This window comes from Ostrinia furnacalis, unplaced genomic scaffold, assembly GCF_004193835.3.
Source record: "Ostrinia furnacalis isolate ACB-3 unplaced genomic scaffold, ASM419383v2 OfSCF2225, whole genome shotgun sequence".
NCBI lineage: Eukaryota > Metazoa > Arthropoda > Insecta > Lepidoptera > Crambidae > Ostrinia > Ostrinia furnacalis.
In genome coordinates, this window is record NW_021132464.1 from 16,320 (window position 1) to 30,796 (window position 14,477).

The 14,477-nt window shown below is 39.2% G+C and overlaps 2 protein-coding genes across 3 annotated transcripts; both read left to right on the top strand.

The window, feature by feature from the left end:
• The first annotated feature begins 247 nt into the window (after nt 1-247).
• Tbce (Tubulin-binding cofactor E) lies at nt 248-9,570 on the top strand. Of its 2 annotated transcripts, XM_028307413.1 has the most exons (9): nt 248-676; nt 1,798-1,904; nt 3,475-3,654; nt 4,195-4,276; nt 4,897-5,008; nt 5,520-5,737; nt 6,651-6,782; nt 7,490-7,646; nt 8,702-9,570. In XM_028307413.1, the coding sequence occupies exons 1-9, from the start codon at nt 329-331 to the stop codon at nt 9,013-9,015; spliced, it is 1,650 nt and encodes a 549-aa protein (XP_028163214.1). In that variant the 5' UTR covers nt 248-328; the 3' UTR covers nt 9,016-9,570. The 2 variants fall into 2 exon arrangements, with proteins under 2 accessions (XP_028163214.1, XP_028163213.1); XM_028307412.1 differs by lacking the exon at nt 4,897-5,008 and having other exon boundaries at nt 4,195-4,388.
• Nucleotides 9,571-10,119: 549 nt separating this feature from the next.
• Nucleotides 10,120-14,477, top strand: LOC114354844 (ADP-ribosylation factor-like protein 13B). Its single transcript, XM_028307411.1, has 4 exons — nt 10,120-10,655; nt 12,049-12,148; nt 12,759-13,365; nt 14,397-14,477. Exons 1-4 carry the CDS (start codon nt 10,304-10,306, stop codon nt 14,475-14,477), a joined length of 1,140 nt encoding a protein of 379 aa, XP_028163212.1. The 5' UTR covers nt 10,120-10,303.

Genomic DNA, 14,477 nt, shown 5'->3' on the forward strand with positions numbered 1-14,477 from the left:
GTTAAAGTTTTTGACTTAATACGAATGAGTCATTGTTTTTAGCTGGCAACACTCATGCTAATTTGCTGAACATTTTGCTTAGAATCATTGGCACTTTTGAAAGAAAGGTACTGTGCTCCATAATAGCATTTTTTTACACTACATTAATCATAGAAAACCCTCAAAAATAAGGTCATAAAAGCGCTTATAATATATTCTCAAATGGTAACATTGTTCTATTTTTTTACGAAGTCGTCAAAAACTGACATTGACAGAAGGTAGCGTTTCGGGAAAAAGTCAGCCTGTTTTTCTTTTGATAAACAGTTCCTTTTTCGAAAACATAAAAATAATGGTGGGCGCAATGCCTGTTAATTTAATACCAAAATTTTGTAACGGTACCATGGACAGTCATAATGGTACTGACGACTCGGAGTTTCAAGTGCATATTGGTAGTCGCATCAAGTCGAATGATGATTTTGGTACTGTGAAATATATTGGTGAAGTGCAGGGGTATAAGGGTATTTGGTACGGGGTAGAGTGGGACGATCCTGCTAGGGGAAAGCATGATGGTTCTGTGGAGGACGTGCAGTACTTCAAGACGTCTAAACCAGGTGCTGGGTCTTTCATTCGGACGAACAAGATCGCTCCATTCCGGACGTGTGCGGAGGCAATCAGAAAGTACTACGGCGATCGAGAGGTATGCCTGATGCTAACGAGTCATTTCCTGGAATGTGAACATAGTGAAACTCCTTGGTAATGGCTTGATTATACAAATTAGGTCATATACTCCCACTGTGCAGTTTTATTGTACTCCTTACTTTATCCTTGCGTGGGTGTACCTGTTTGTAAGTTACCTAATTTCGCATGTTTATCTTTGTTTTGAAGAGTTAGTGCACAAGTTGCTACTGGATCCTACCTGTTTAAAGGAAAGGTACACACATAATATTGTTCTCGGTGACTCATTTATGATTGTACACACACTATATTAGACTGGGAACATTTTTGTTGTATGACATACAAGTTGAATAATTATGTACGTCCACAATCACATGCCTTAGATATTTATTTTAATGTACTGTAAATGTATAACATTTTTACTCGCAATAAACACATTTAGGCCCAATTCAACCAAACTTTTTTCCGAGAATAACTCCTGGTATAACTGGCACATTGACGGTTTCAGTATGGGAAATATGTCAAAATGTCAAATAACTGACGATTTATTCTGAGATTAATATTTAATCTTGTTTGGTCTAATCCACCCTAAGTCACAAAGAAAGTTTGTCATAGTTGCTGAAACTTTTAACTTACACAAAGAATTAAAATGGCATTGATATTTATTTGCTGAAACAAATTGGCCTTTAGAACTTTAATATTCTTATTTAACATCCTTTCACATGTTTTGTTGACCTTTCTTGCAATATGATTATTCTAATTGGAAAAAGTATGAATTATAACAACAATTTTACCAGTGAAAGCTGAATACAAACCAAGAAGTAATTAAAACATTATGAAAATAAAGATAGTTTTTATTATTAAATGAGTATTTAAAAACTTATTCTCTGACTTTATGCATGTGCACAATTTTTTTTTCTGAATTTGATATGAATAAATTCTTATTTAGCCCTAAAATGAAAATATTTTCTGGCTCTACTATACAATTGTTTTCAACAAAACAAAAACTAAAAATAATACATTTATTCCAGATGTATTTTTGTAGGTTCTTAGTCTTACTTCTCCATCAGATTTATATTTAGAGCTAACTCTAGTAGGATATTATTTAATAAGTTTGTTTCAAAATAGACAATGTTTTTACAGGATGAGACAGTGGCGGCCCACCGTCGGACAGTCATAAATGAGTGGAAGCGAGAGATGGGCGCTCCGTTCATTGAAATGGTCGGATTTGAGAAAATACATCAAAAACAGTAAGTTGGCATGTCACAATCCATCCTACTTTGTACGTTTATCTTAAGTAATATTGTGAACTCCATCAGTTTATAATCGAACCTAATCTTACCCATTGTTATTTTTTAAACTGGCAGAGTCCACAATTTTTAATGTCACACACACTGAACATGAATGATATTTAGTGCAATCCGTGCTGAAAGGGTTATGCATTTTGTTTGATACATACTATATCAGCATACTAAAATGGTTCCAGTTTGACTAATTTATGTGGGTCTCATTTCAAAAACCATTCTCTCATTATGCTCTTCTAATAGAGAGAGAGTAAGGCCTTTACATCACCGGGACACCATGATGGTGATATGTATACAGCTCTATAGAGAGTTACTCACCTGGTGTCCGTTTGGTTGCGCAAAGCTGTTACATTTTGTTGGTAGCGGCGACTGGTTGCACCGCCATGGTGTCCCGGTGAAATATAGCCCTAAGGGCCCTCGCCCACGGCGACTTTTTGTAGCGATGCAGTCGCGTTGGCATCACTTCTGTAGTGCGTGCGCAAATGCGACTAACGCGAGTTAGTAGCGATACCCACGGCGACTTTTTGTCGCGCGTTTACGAAACGCAAAAAAAAGACGCCGTGGGCGAGGGCCCTAAGATCCATTGACTCGTTAGTAACATCAACTGGTGAGCGTAAATACGATACGCCTTATTGATAATATTTATTGTTCAAAGAGTCCATCAAGTTCAAATTCTCTTTGGCTAAGAACTCACGGCGCGATTTTCACCCGCGCCCGCGGCGGTTGTGGAATTGCGGTTTTATTTCAAAACTCACGGGAGCGGTTATTAGTACGGTTATTCTAAGAACTAACGGTGCGATATTAAATCGCGCCGCGCTCTCACTGGTACAGATTAGTCGCCTCCGGTCGGACCCGCATACAATCGCGCCCGCTGCGGGCGAAAAGTTGTGCATTAGTTTTTACATTTAAGTATCTGCATTCTACAGAAGCTGCGGACCCGCAACCGCCGCGGGCGCGGGTGAAAATCGCGCCATGAGTTCTTAGCCTTTGTATGTAAAAACTAGCGGCCGCCCGCGACTTCGTACGCGTGGATCCTGTTTTACCCCCTTCATCTATCTTACGCGGTTTAGATTTTTTCATACAAATGTTTTTTCCCGCTAACTCCCGTTCCCGTGGGAACTTTGCAATATCCTGTTGTAACTAAGCTTTAAGTTTACTAAGGTACCTGCATGCCAAATTTCAAGCGTCTAACTTAAGCGGTTTAGATTTTTCATACAAAAGGTTTTTCCCGCTAATTCCCGTTCCCGTGGGATACTCCTAAGTATACTATAACCTGCCCAGGAGTATGAAGAATATTTGTACCAAGTTTCGTTAAAATCCGTCGAGTAGTTTTTGTTTCTTTAAGGAACATACAGACAGACAGACAAAAATTTTACTGATTGCATTTTTGGCATCAGTATCGATCACTAATCACCCCCTGATAGTTATTTTAAAAATATATTTCATGTACAGAATTGATCTCTCTACAGATTTATTATAAGTATAGATCAAGTATGAATCTTGATCCATTTTTCAGAAAATTCGACCGCCTGCTCGAAGTCTGTGTGCACGATCAGAACGTGTGTAAAGCGGGTGACGTGGCTGCTCTATGCCCCAACGTGCGCAGTATAGACGTGTCGAGGAACCTGTTCTCCAGCTGGCGGGAGGTGATCCAGCTGTCCGCGCAGCTGCCGGACTTGCGGGAGCTGGACGTCAGGTCAGTGCTGGACAGGTCTAGTGTTTAACTTGACACAAGTCCTAAGGTACCCCCCAGGATTTTTTGGGGTTACCTATCGATTCGAAGATCGCACAATATCATGACGTGAGGTCAGTGCTGGATAGGTCTAGCGCTCAACTCAGTGCCTGAGGTATGGAAGCGGCACGGGAACGATGACATTGACATTATGACATGGCAAGGCATCTGAAGAACATTTGAAGTCTCGCTTAGCAAGCTGAAGTGGCAATGGGCAGGGCACATAGTACGCAGAACTGACGGCCGATGGGGCAGCCAGATTCTGGAGTGGAGGCAGCGTAGGACGTTCACCCACAGTGTGCACCGACTACCATAAAGGTAGCAGGAACGCGCCAACCGGCCATTGTGGAAATCATCAATTTAGGCCTATGTTCAGCAGTGGACGTCCTATGGCTGAAATGAAGATGACAAAAAATTTAAAAAAAAGCTCATTTACCTCTGGTGTCAGTGTGACGTGCAAATTTTAGGACACCCTGTATAATTTAGTATTTGTTTACCTTACAGCAAAAACCGCATGGCCATCGACATGCCAGAAGAGACTCTGATCCAGCAATCGTTCGCGTTCGCAAACCTGGAGAAACTTAACATCTCAGTCTGTGACTACGAGTGGTCGGACTTGCTAGCTCTCTCGCACCTCTGGCCGAACGTTCAAGAAGTCATCGCAGCTTATAATAGGATCAAAAGTATTACACCAGCAGGTAAGCACTTCTGATAGACTTACTTGGTTTAAGGTCCTCTTGCCCGTTTTCACCATCAATCCCTAATTTTTAAGTGACCCCTATGAAAACAAAATTCCTGTTATGTGATACCATAGGGGTCACTTCAAAATTAGGGATTGATGGTGAAAACGGGCATATGTCCCCTAGATGGGGCAGAGGGCGTCCACAACAGTCCTCCATCGCGTTCGGTCTTGAGCTTCGCGTTTGATCTCGCTGCCAATTTTCTTCGCCTCTTTTGATAGCAAACACTTTATTTGATGGGTATAGGTCGCTCAACAAAAGCTGAAGTGAACACCAACAACGCATTACAATTTCAAGTTCAAATATCGAATACACTAGCCACCTCGCTCTTGTTATATGTCTGCGAGCGAGATAGAAAGCACTTGTCAGTTCGATTACGCAAGACGTCTGTGTATACAAATACAAATCTTTAATAATAATAATAATAATAATAATAAGTCTCCATCCATAGCCCAGTAACCANAACATCTCAGTCTGCGACTACGAGTGGTCCGACTTGCTAGCTCTCTCGCACCTCTGGCCGAACGTTCAAGAAGTCATCGCAGCTTATAATAGGATCAAAAGTATTACGCCTGCAGGTAAGCACTGTCTCGGCTCTTTCAAAATTGGGATAAAACTGTCTTGTTTTCTAGAGTAGACCAATGATTCTCAACAAAGTAGTCCAGACGTGGACCTCTGCCCCTTCAGTTCCCGGGAGACAAATGAGGGCCCTCGAAGCAATTTATCTGGTTTTGGCAGAGGAGAACAACAAAAGTTGGCAAAGTTGATTTAAGGAGCCAATAAATTCCACAGTGGTTAAAGATTTATGAGAAGCTGTATTTAGGTTAAAAATGGTACTGAAACATCGAAAAAAGAGACATTTTGAAGCTTCTAAATTCTACCTAAACCTTACCTACCGAAACCAGTAAAATGTGTTCTACAAGAAATAAACTGAGGTATTGCTCACTGAGTTGTAGATCAGGTAAAATAATAACTAATTCAGTCGAATGCAACTTTGAAAATGGAGGACATTAAGGCCCGGTTTCCACCAAAGCAGAGAAGAAAGGAAATGTGTTTGAATAACCTTTGTTATTATTTTTGTGATTCCAGTAACAACCCTCCGTTCACTCACAATACTCCGCCTGGATGGTAACCCAATAGATTCGTGGTACGAAGTCATGAACCTGGGCAGACTAAAGAACCTACGAGTGCTGAGTCTCAACGACTGCCGCATACAGGAGATCAGGCTGAGCGACGACCCCGAAAACAAAGTGGACATATTTGAGAACTTGGAAACGCTGTTTTTGAATAGAAACATGATTAAAGATGTGAGTATACCTAATATTGTAAATATCACACTAAAGGCGAAAGTTTGTGAGTGTGTGTATTTGTGATTTTCTTTTCTTTAATATTTGGTATGGAGTTAGCTGACACCCTGGATTAACACTTAGGCTACATTTTATCGCGGGCAACATCGCAGGGCACAGCTAGTATGTTATATTATAGTGCATTAGCTGACCTGGCGAACTTCGTACCGTCTATGTTCATAAGAAATAATGTAAGATTCAAATGGAGGGAGGATTTTTCAAATCGGTCCAGTAGCTTCAAAGCCTATTCAATAAAACAACAGTCAAATCTTCCCTCTTTATAACATTAGTGTAGATAGATGGTGTTCCCAAAATTCTATGATTTTTATTTTTGTTACTTACTTTAATTACTGCCCCGGCTTTAGATAGTGATTCGTGTTTAAGAATCACTCTATCTATTGATGAAAACTGCATTAAAACCTTTCCGTAGTTTAAAAGATCTTAATATACAAACAACGGGATTGAGTTTGTTTCAAACTACATATTATGTAAAGAAGTAGGTACGGTTCAGGTTTCGCTGAAGGGACTATGGGAATGTGGCACTTTATGTGTATTTGGTGGTATTTTGTTACAAAATCATTGGCTGCGTTTAGACGAAAATAGTGCTTGTTAAAAATTGTTAGCAAAATGGCGATCGCCATGGCAACCGCCGAAACTTTAGCATGTTTTCGGCTAGGACACGTTTGCTAAACTTCAAAAGTGACGTTTCCCATACATTTTTTTGACAGTGACAGCACTTTCCGCTAAAAGGACACCATTTTACTTACTAGCGCAAGCTAGCGCTATTTTCTGCCAAACGCCAACATTATGTTTGATATTCTGACGACTAAAAAACTTCTTACTTTTAATTTAACAATATTTTGTAATTTTTCAGTGGCGATCAATAAGTGAACTGGACAAACTAAAAAAGCTGAAGAGACTATATTTCCTGAAGAACCCGATACAAAACACAGAGGACTACGACACCGGCTCACAACTGATTATAGCGAAAATTGGAACACTGCAGGTGAGTAATAAATGAATTATCCTTTGTGGTTGAGGATTCCAGGTGAAGTTCGCTTCCATCTTTGCCCTTTCTATCAAGTGAGATACAGGCCATGAGCTTCCCCGATGTGGATAAAAAAGTTATCTCAATTAGCATAATATTTAGATTAAAAGGATGGAGTGTGTTAAAATCGAATATACAGCACTCTGTATATTCGATCGACATTATTATCTGGATTTTAACACACTACACGTACTTGGGAAGAGTCCCAAATTAGTACGTCACCACTGACATCGCAGGTCGATACGCTTAGGGCACTTCGAACAACACTAAAATGTCCATAGAAAAGTTTCATGAGTTTTGAGATATGACTGATTTTAGTTATAAGTTAGTGTCTACTCATGGACATTGCCCGCGGGCGGCTTGACCGGAGGTAGCGGCGAGCGTTCGGCGAACGAACGAGCAATGTTCGGTTCGCGAGCGAACATCTAAGAAGACGATCCTGACGCACTCTCTTCAACGACTTTGCACTAAACGGTCTCAATATCATTGTTAATTTATACCGAATAGACAATTAATTGTATACAGTCCACTCTTTCATTTAATTAACTTCCACTACACTCACTATCGAAGTAACAGTTAGTAAGCCCTTAATACACGGATTCGAAGTATAAAATTACGTTGACGATACAAGGTTTATATTTCATCTTGGATTTGTAATGTTACAGGAACTGAACGGATCAACAATAACGCGTGAGCTGAGACGCGGCGCCGAATACGATTACATGAAGCGAGCCGGCGCCGATTGGAAGCGAGCACAACAAGACCCCGCATTAAAATTGGCCTTCCAACTGGAGCACTGTCGCTTCGAGCAACTTATCAACAGTGAGTCCCAAATGAAATGGTTCAGAGAAAATATCCGTTTTCCCAAAATGTATTTTTCGCAAAATGTCAGCTTCTCAAAATGTCAACTATTTAAATAGACAATTTGACACCATTCCCCAATAATTCGAAATCATCACACAACTTTTTCAAAGACACTTCATTCTGGTCTTAAAAACTAAATTAATTTTAAATCTATATATATAAAAATGAAACCCGTTTCGCGTTGTCACGGCATCACGTGTGAACGGCTGAACCGATTTCGATAATTCTTTTTTTTAAATGTTTGTAGAAGTCCAAGGATGGTTCTTACGGAAAAAAATATTAAGAAAATCTCTACGCTAAGGCGGTACGAAGTTCGCCGGGTCAGCTAGTTACATATAAATTAGGATTTTTGATTGCACTGCAATTGAAAAAAGTAGTTTAATTGAGTTGATAAAATAGTGATGTCACTTGCTTGTATTGCCATACAAAATCTATGGGTCTCATTTGACAGTTTTAAAAAGTACGTCAATTGATTGGTGGTATAGATGACCCACGCTGAACTGTCCCACCAAACTCAATGACAGGGGGGCGCTACCATCGTTCAACTATATGGTTTCCAACATGGCAAAAATCAGAACCAGCGATCCGGTATTGACGGTGGCGCCCCACTGTCAATGTCATGCATAGGACAGTTCAGTATTTTGGAACTATATCAACACGTCTATTGTGTGTCTCCAAGAAAGTCAGTTTATGTACAATGTTCGCTATTCAGAAAGTGCTTATTCTAAACATTCCAACATGAACAGAAGACCTTCTAAGACTGCACACATTTTAAATTGAAGACATTTCATTAAGGCCCAGAACACACATGACGCGACCAGTTTGAAACCGGTTTGAAATGGTCGCGTCATGTGTGGTCTCTCAACGGAATCTATGGCAGAAACTTAGATGCAACTCAAAAGTAACTAGAAGTTGCAATTGCGTTTCACCGTGTGTTCTGGGCCTAAAGCTGACAAAATAATAATGCAAACATGATGAGTACGTAGCCACTAAAATAACCTTTTCTTCAACAGAATACGGCATTCCAGAAGACAGCTTGCTAGTAAAACAGACGAAAACAAGCACACTCACATCTCAACTGCTAGAAATTACACTCCGCGACGACACCGGCAAATCATTCAAGAAAAAATTCCCCGCAACGATGGCAGTGCAGAAACTGGTAACACTGGCGCAAAGACTGTTCTCCAAATCTGGCAACACTGGAACGAAACTCTATCTACTCGATGATCAAATGAACGGCGCCGAAATACATCTTGATAATGTTATGAAGGATTTAGCGTATTTCTCGATTAAAAATGGCGACATTATTGTTGTAAGATTCAGATAAAAATTTTTTTCTTCTGGCAAGGTACGGAAGGTGTTAGGTTTGGGTTATAGATATGCTTTTGGCACAGATTCTAATGTCTACGACAAACTACGTAGCGTAGCTTATTAAAATTTTACAATTTACGCTTATAATGAAAGAAATATTTATTGTCTATGACTAAAAAAAACAACACGCAAGTTTTTAATTGTGTAAAATGCCGAAAATCATAAAAATATTAATATTACTTTGTCTGTGCAACATCCATTGTAGGCAACGTTTAAAAAAAATTGCCTACCAAAATGAGAGTGCGTTACGTTACGTTCGAATTTGAGTCGTTAGAAATCTACAAATTCAATAGATAAAAACAAGTATGATTTTTGAGTACTATGAAATATTTTTTTAGTTAATTGAGGCGAAAGCAAATCTATAATTTAGATCAGTATTATTATATTTAATTGGCGCGTTCCTCTTACATTTGTCACTTACTGAGCTTTGTAAATAATGTTACGTCAAAATTGTACCTGTATTTATTGCGGATATTGTTTCCAGAAATAAAATGTCCAATATGTATTTTTATTTGTTCGTTTCATTTTCTATTTAGCATAAAAAAAAAATTCTGAGAACAGTAACTTTATTAAAATCGGTTTAGTAATTTTTCACTATTTTGAGGGTGGAGTCTTCTCTATTGATCGTCGAAATAGAAAAAAAAAGTTACTGTTACAGAACCGAATGTAACGGAATTTTCTTTATTTCTGATCTTTAGTATTCCCTCAGGAATACAACTATTTTATCAACCAATTAATAAAGTATGCATCAAAGAGTTACAAGGGCAAATTGCTGTTTACTTACATACATTGTAAAGAAAACCACCTGTAACCTTGAATCGATGTCATTGCTTGTACTTGAATTGAAATCTATTCAAATATAAAATATACTTACGTGAATTAGATGTATCTTTTTGATTATTTCAATAAATTATTCATAGTGCACGCACGCACAAAACTGAAATGTGAGAATAAAGATTGAAGTGTCTAATTTGACCGGAAGTATTAATTTTTTAAAAGTAAATTGGCGGTAAAACGTAAAGTGTCAAAAAAGTTCCGTTTGCGAATTTAAAAAGTACACCGCGCGCATCGAGAACGGACTGTTTTAGCACTGGCCACATTCCCCCATCGCCATTGGAAACCGTTGTGTCAACAAAACTTTTTTGTTTACGAATGTCGTGTGTCGAGAAATTCAAAGTCAATTTGAATTTGCCATGTGAAAAGTGTGAGGAACTTGGAAAATATCGTGTGTTTTATTAATTGTGATGGGTAATTGTATGGCGAGCGTTTTTCGGCGGCGGCGTGTTCGCCGTCATATAGTTTTGATTTTGATCGGCCTGGACAACGCTGGGAAGACGAAGACTGTAAATAACCTGGCCGGCGAGAGAGACGACAAGGTTCTGCCCACAGTGGGCTTTAAGGCTGTGAATTTAATACATAAAGATACACCTGTGACTATATACGACCTTGGGGGAGGGCCACATTTTCGCCAGATATGGTCTCAGTACTACAGCGAGGTACATGGTGTGATATTTGTTATCGACTCGAGCGATTTTTCACGGTTGGACGAATGCAGAGTTGTGTTGGAAGAGGTTTTATCGCACGACAAAATATCAGGTGAAGTATATTACATATTTATCGTCATAGTAACGTTTTGCAATATCAATTTAATTATAAAGTTATCTGGACTGATAACCTTTGGAATATACTAGTTAAATTCGTATTTACCTATACGCTATTGAATGTTGTAGTTTTTCTGATATCATTCATAATGTTGATCTACCCTCATTTTTTAGAAATACCCAATAACAATATAATTTATTTTATTATTTTCTACGGTATAGAAAACAAACGTGTTTTTGTATCCGTTGCAAAAGAAACCTTATGTGAATTGAACAAAGTTGATCTGTCTTTAAAACTACTCGCTTTAAAAATCGCCGATTGTCAATGCAAAAGGGACCCTGTACAATATTCACAAAGACGACTTTGTTTTCAATAGATTGCGGGGGTATATCGTTCAAAGGGCACGCGTGTAATCTCCCCATAAATTTAAAGACCTCCAAAAAACGTTACTTTCTTACAACAATTTAAGATGACGCTATTAAGATATGTACATACCTAATTATTTTTAGTATCAAGGATATTCATAACACAACATTGTAGATGTAATTATGTTCTCACTTGGTTGGTGCGTTTTACGAAACTATGCCTACTTAGTCAAAAATATAAACATACAAAAAAAGTCTTATTTTTAGCCTGACGGCCCACAAGCCACGTTTTACAAAATTACGTCTAAAATGCAATTTTAACTCAAGCATTATTTCATTCATGAACGTTTCTAAAAGACCATTGTTGGACCGAAGTTTCGTAGCAGACTTATCTAACCTGGAAACGGATCGCAACCGTTTCAACTCGATACGGTCAGTATTGTTTGTATGAAACTCCGTACTGCAACGCACTTATCCGCACCGTAACGTAAACGCCTCGCCTAGCCTCGCGGCGAAAGGCGATACGGTGCTGATCTCTTTCCGGGTTGATAAGTGTGCTTTGACCTTTAGGGTGGATTCGACCAAACAAGAGTAAATATTAAACTCAGAATAAATCGTCAGTTATTCGACATTTTGACATATTTTCCACTAGCTTTCCGCCCGCGGCTTCGCCCGCGTGGAATTTTGTCTGTCACAGAAAACTTTATCGCGCGCGTCCCTGTTTCAAAAACCGGGATAAAAACTATCCTATGTCCTTTCCCGGGAGTCTCAAACTATCTCTGTGCCAAATTTAATCAAAATCGGTTCAGTGATTTAGGCGTGAAAGCAAGACAAACAGACAGACAGAGTTACTTTCGCATTTATACCTAATATTAGCATAGATACTGAAACTGTCAATCCAGTTATACCAGGAGTTATTCTCGGATAAAAGTTTGGTCGAATCGGGCCTTAATCGCAATTCGACGACCGTTTGAAGTAGGTCCCGGGTTCGATTCCACATTTAACAACATTGATTCTCATAGGTAAACCGGTTCTGGTGCTTGCGAACAAACAGGACAAGACTGGAGCTCTAGACGACATAGATGTGGTCGAAAAACTCAACATTGAACCTTTGGTGAACAAGTAAGCCTTTACCTTTATTGTAGGTTTGATCACCTGGATTTGACGGACTATTGGACATTTTGATGTCACCCATGGATAAGAAGTCCACTTTAATCACCTAGGTCAGGGGTGGCCAACCGGTCGATCGCGAACCGGTCCAGTCGATCGTGGCAAAGCAAAAAATACTACATGATTGTGTACTAAACTAAGCTGTTTTTTCATTTAAGATTTCAAGAAGTATGTAAGTGGTAGATCACCCTGGGTTTCGTTAGTAAACAGTAGATCTTATGTCTAATCAAGTTGGTCACCCCTGACCTAGGTGATCTTATCTAATGGGTGATCAAAGGAAGTTTCATTGAGTCCACTTTACAAATACATTTTTTTTTATTTACTACAAGTATACCTTTAGAGTGGTGGGTGTTCTCCTTTTAAGTAATTTTACTTGTGTTAGGAGAAACTTTGGTCACCTGGGTGATTAAATCCAGGTGATCAATCAAAGTGGAATAAAACTTATGTGTAGTTTAATTTGTCATTGCATTTAGCAGTAAATGGTTGCAGTCTCGCTTGTTGTAAAATGGAAAATGTTTACTAATTTGTATTTATTACATTTTAAATAAATACCTGATTTTAGATACCGCTGCCCAACCCTCGTGGAATCCTACAGCGCACAGACCCTAGAACAGTCCAAAAAAGCCAAAATTGACCCCGGACTCCGCAAGGGCTACCAATGGCTCCTAAACTACATCATACGGCGTTACGGCGACATAAACTTACGAGTGCAAACCGACATACACGCTGACTTAGAGCGCCGTAAGCGAATGATGACCAAAGCCTCCAATAGAGCCTCCCAGACCTTCACGGCAGTCAGTGATGACATAGCAACGCAAACGGGCTTCGAAAACCCGAATTTCGATCCCAAATCGCCGGACATAGACAATATAGAGCGAGAGAAAGATCTGGAACGCGGTGTTATTATAGTAAAGCCTATAACGAACAGCGTGGATACTACTATGACTATAGAAAGCATGGATTCTGATAATACTAGTGCCAAGCCGAAGCTGTCGCCTTTGTTTGGACGAGCCAGTAATAGCACGGTTGAGACGGTAAGGATAGAATTGGAGTCGAGGAATGAGTATAGGAAGCTCTCTCCGATAGTGAGGAAGAAGTCTGGGAACCAACACATTGATTTTATGAACAGACCGCAGTCCAGCCCCACTTTTAAGAAGAATTCTAATAAGGTACGTTATAATATGCAAATCAACGTTCTATCAATCGTGTCAGTTACGTAAATCATATTTTTTCTATAATTATGCTTTGGAAAATACCCAGTCCGAAAATTTCCGAATTTTCTTTTGTATTTTAAATAGACCGTAATTTTATTTAAACCTACCACTGCTTTGGGACTAAAATAATGAAACTCGGTCACCATCGTCAGCCTCTTTCAAAGGTTTATAATATTGACCTATTTCTGTGACCTCAACAGTTATAAAATTCCACACATAGAATGAATAGCCCTTTACTCGTTTTATTAAAGTTGCCGTACAATCATGTTTATAATTACTTTTTTACTTCCATAATTTCATGTAGGGCTCTTTCCATTGGAGACGTGTTTTAATTTCATTCTATATTAGGATCCCATTTGCAAACCTATCCGTTCGTATTTGGGTTTCGTATCTCAAACGCACACTTCTGTGTTCACACGACAGTCCAGTTTTGCGGAAATCTGCATTAAACGACCCTGCAAAACTGTATTGCCGTGAGAAAAGGCCCTTAGCCTAGGCGCCCCAAGTAACATTTTACTCCATTTAAGAGTTCAATAGTCGTTCACATGTACTCCACAAGCTGTGTATGTCAGCTGTATACGAGCTGTATAGCTTGCTATAATGCTTTTATAGAACCAGTTTGGGCACAAATTAGACAGCTTTAAGTTCACTATGGCTGTACATTAGCAGTATAATAGCATTATAATAGCAGTTTAAGTAGTAACATCGTACTTAAGGCTGACTTACGGCACTATATGGGACGCAGTGTGAACCATACAACGTACGTGAGGACAATAAAGAGTAACAAGTGGCTAAATGCACAGCTTTCAAAGTTATAAAGTCCGACAAAAGTACTCCAATGCTACCTAAAGTTCACGTGTGTCTTAAATTATTTCCACATTTTAATATTAGTTTGGTATTTGTACTGGAGCGGAGGCAGCTGAAGCGCACCATTAAGAATTATTAAGGGGAGGCTGAGTTTGCGATGTGAGTACTGGTGGTTCCAGGGTTCTAGGATGGAGAAGCTCCCCTGGAATGGAGACAGGGAATGCTGCTTGCTGGTCAACAGTAGAACTGCTGGACAATGA

Excerpts from the sequence above, each read along its gene's own strand:
- Tbce (XM_028307412.1), top strand. The coding sequence starts at position 329 with ATGGTGGGCGCAATGCCTGTTAATTTAATACCAAAATTTTGTAACGGT. Across the intron at positions 677-1,797 it reads AGTACTACGGCGATCGAGAG|GATGAGACAGTGGCGGCCCA; the intron begins GTATGCCTGATG and ends ATGTTTTTACAG. Across the intron at positions 5,738-6,650 it reads ATAGAAACATGATTAAAGAT|TGGCGATCAATAAGTGAACT; the intron begins GTGAGTATACCT and ends GTAATTTTTCAG.
- LOC114354844 (XM_028307411.1), top strand. The coding sequence starts at position 10,304 with ATGGGTAATTGTATGGCGAGCGTTTTTCGGCGGCGGCGTGTTCGCCGT. Across the intron at positions 10,656-12,048 it reads ATCGCACGACAAAATATCAG|GTAAACCGGTTCTGGTGCTT; the intron begins GTGAAGTATATT and ends TGATTCTCATAG. Across the intron at positions 13,366-14,396 it reads TTAAGAAGAATTCTAATAAG|GGTTCTAGGATGGAGAAGCT; the intron begins GTACGTTATAAT and ends TGGTGGTTCCAG.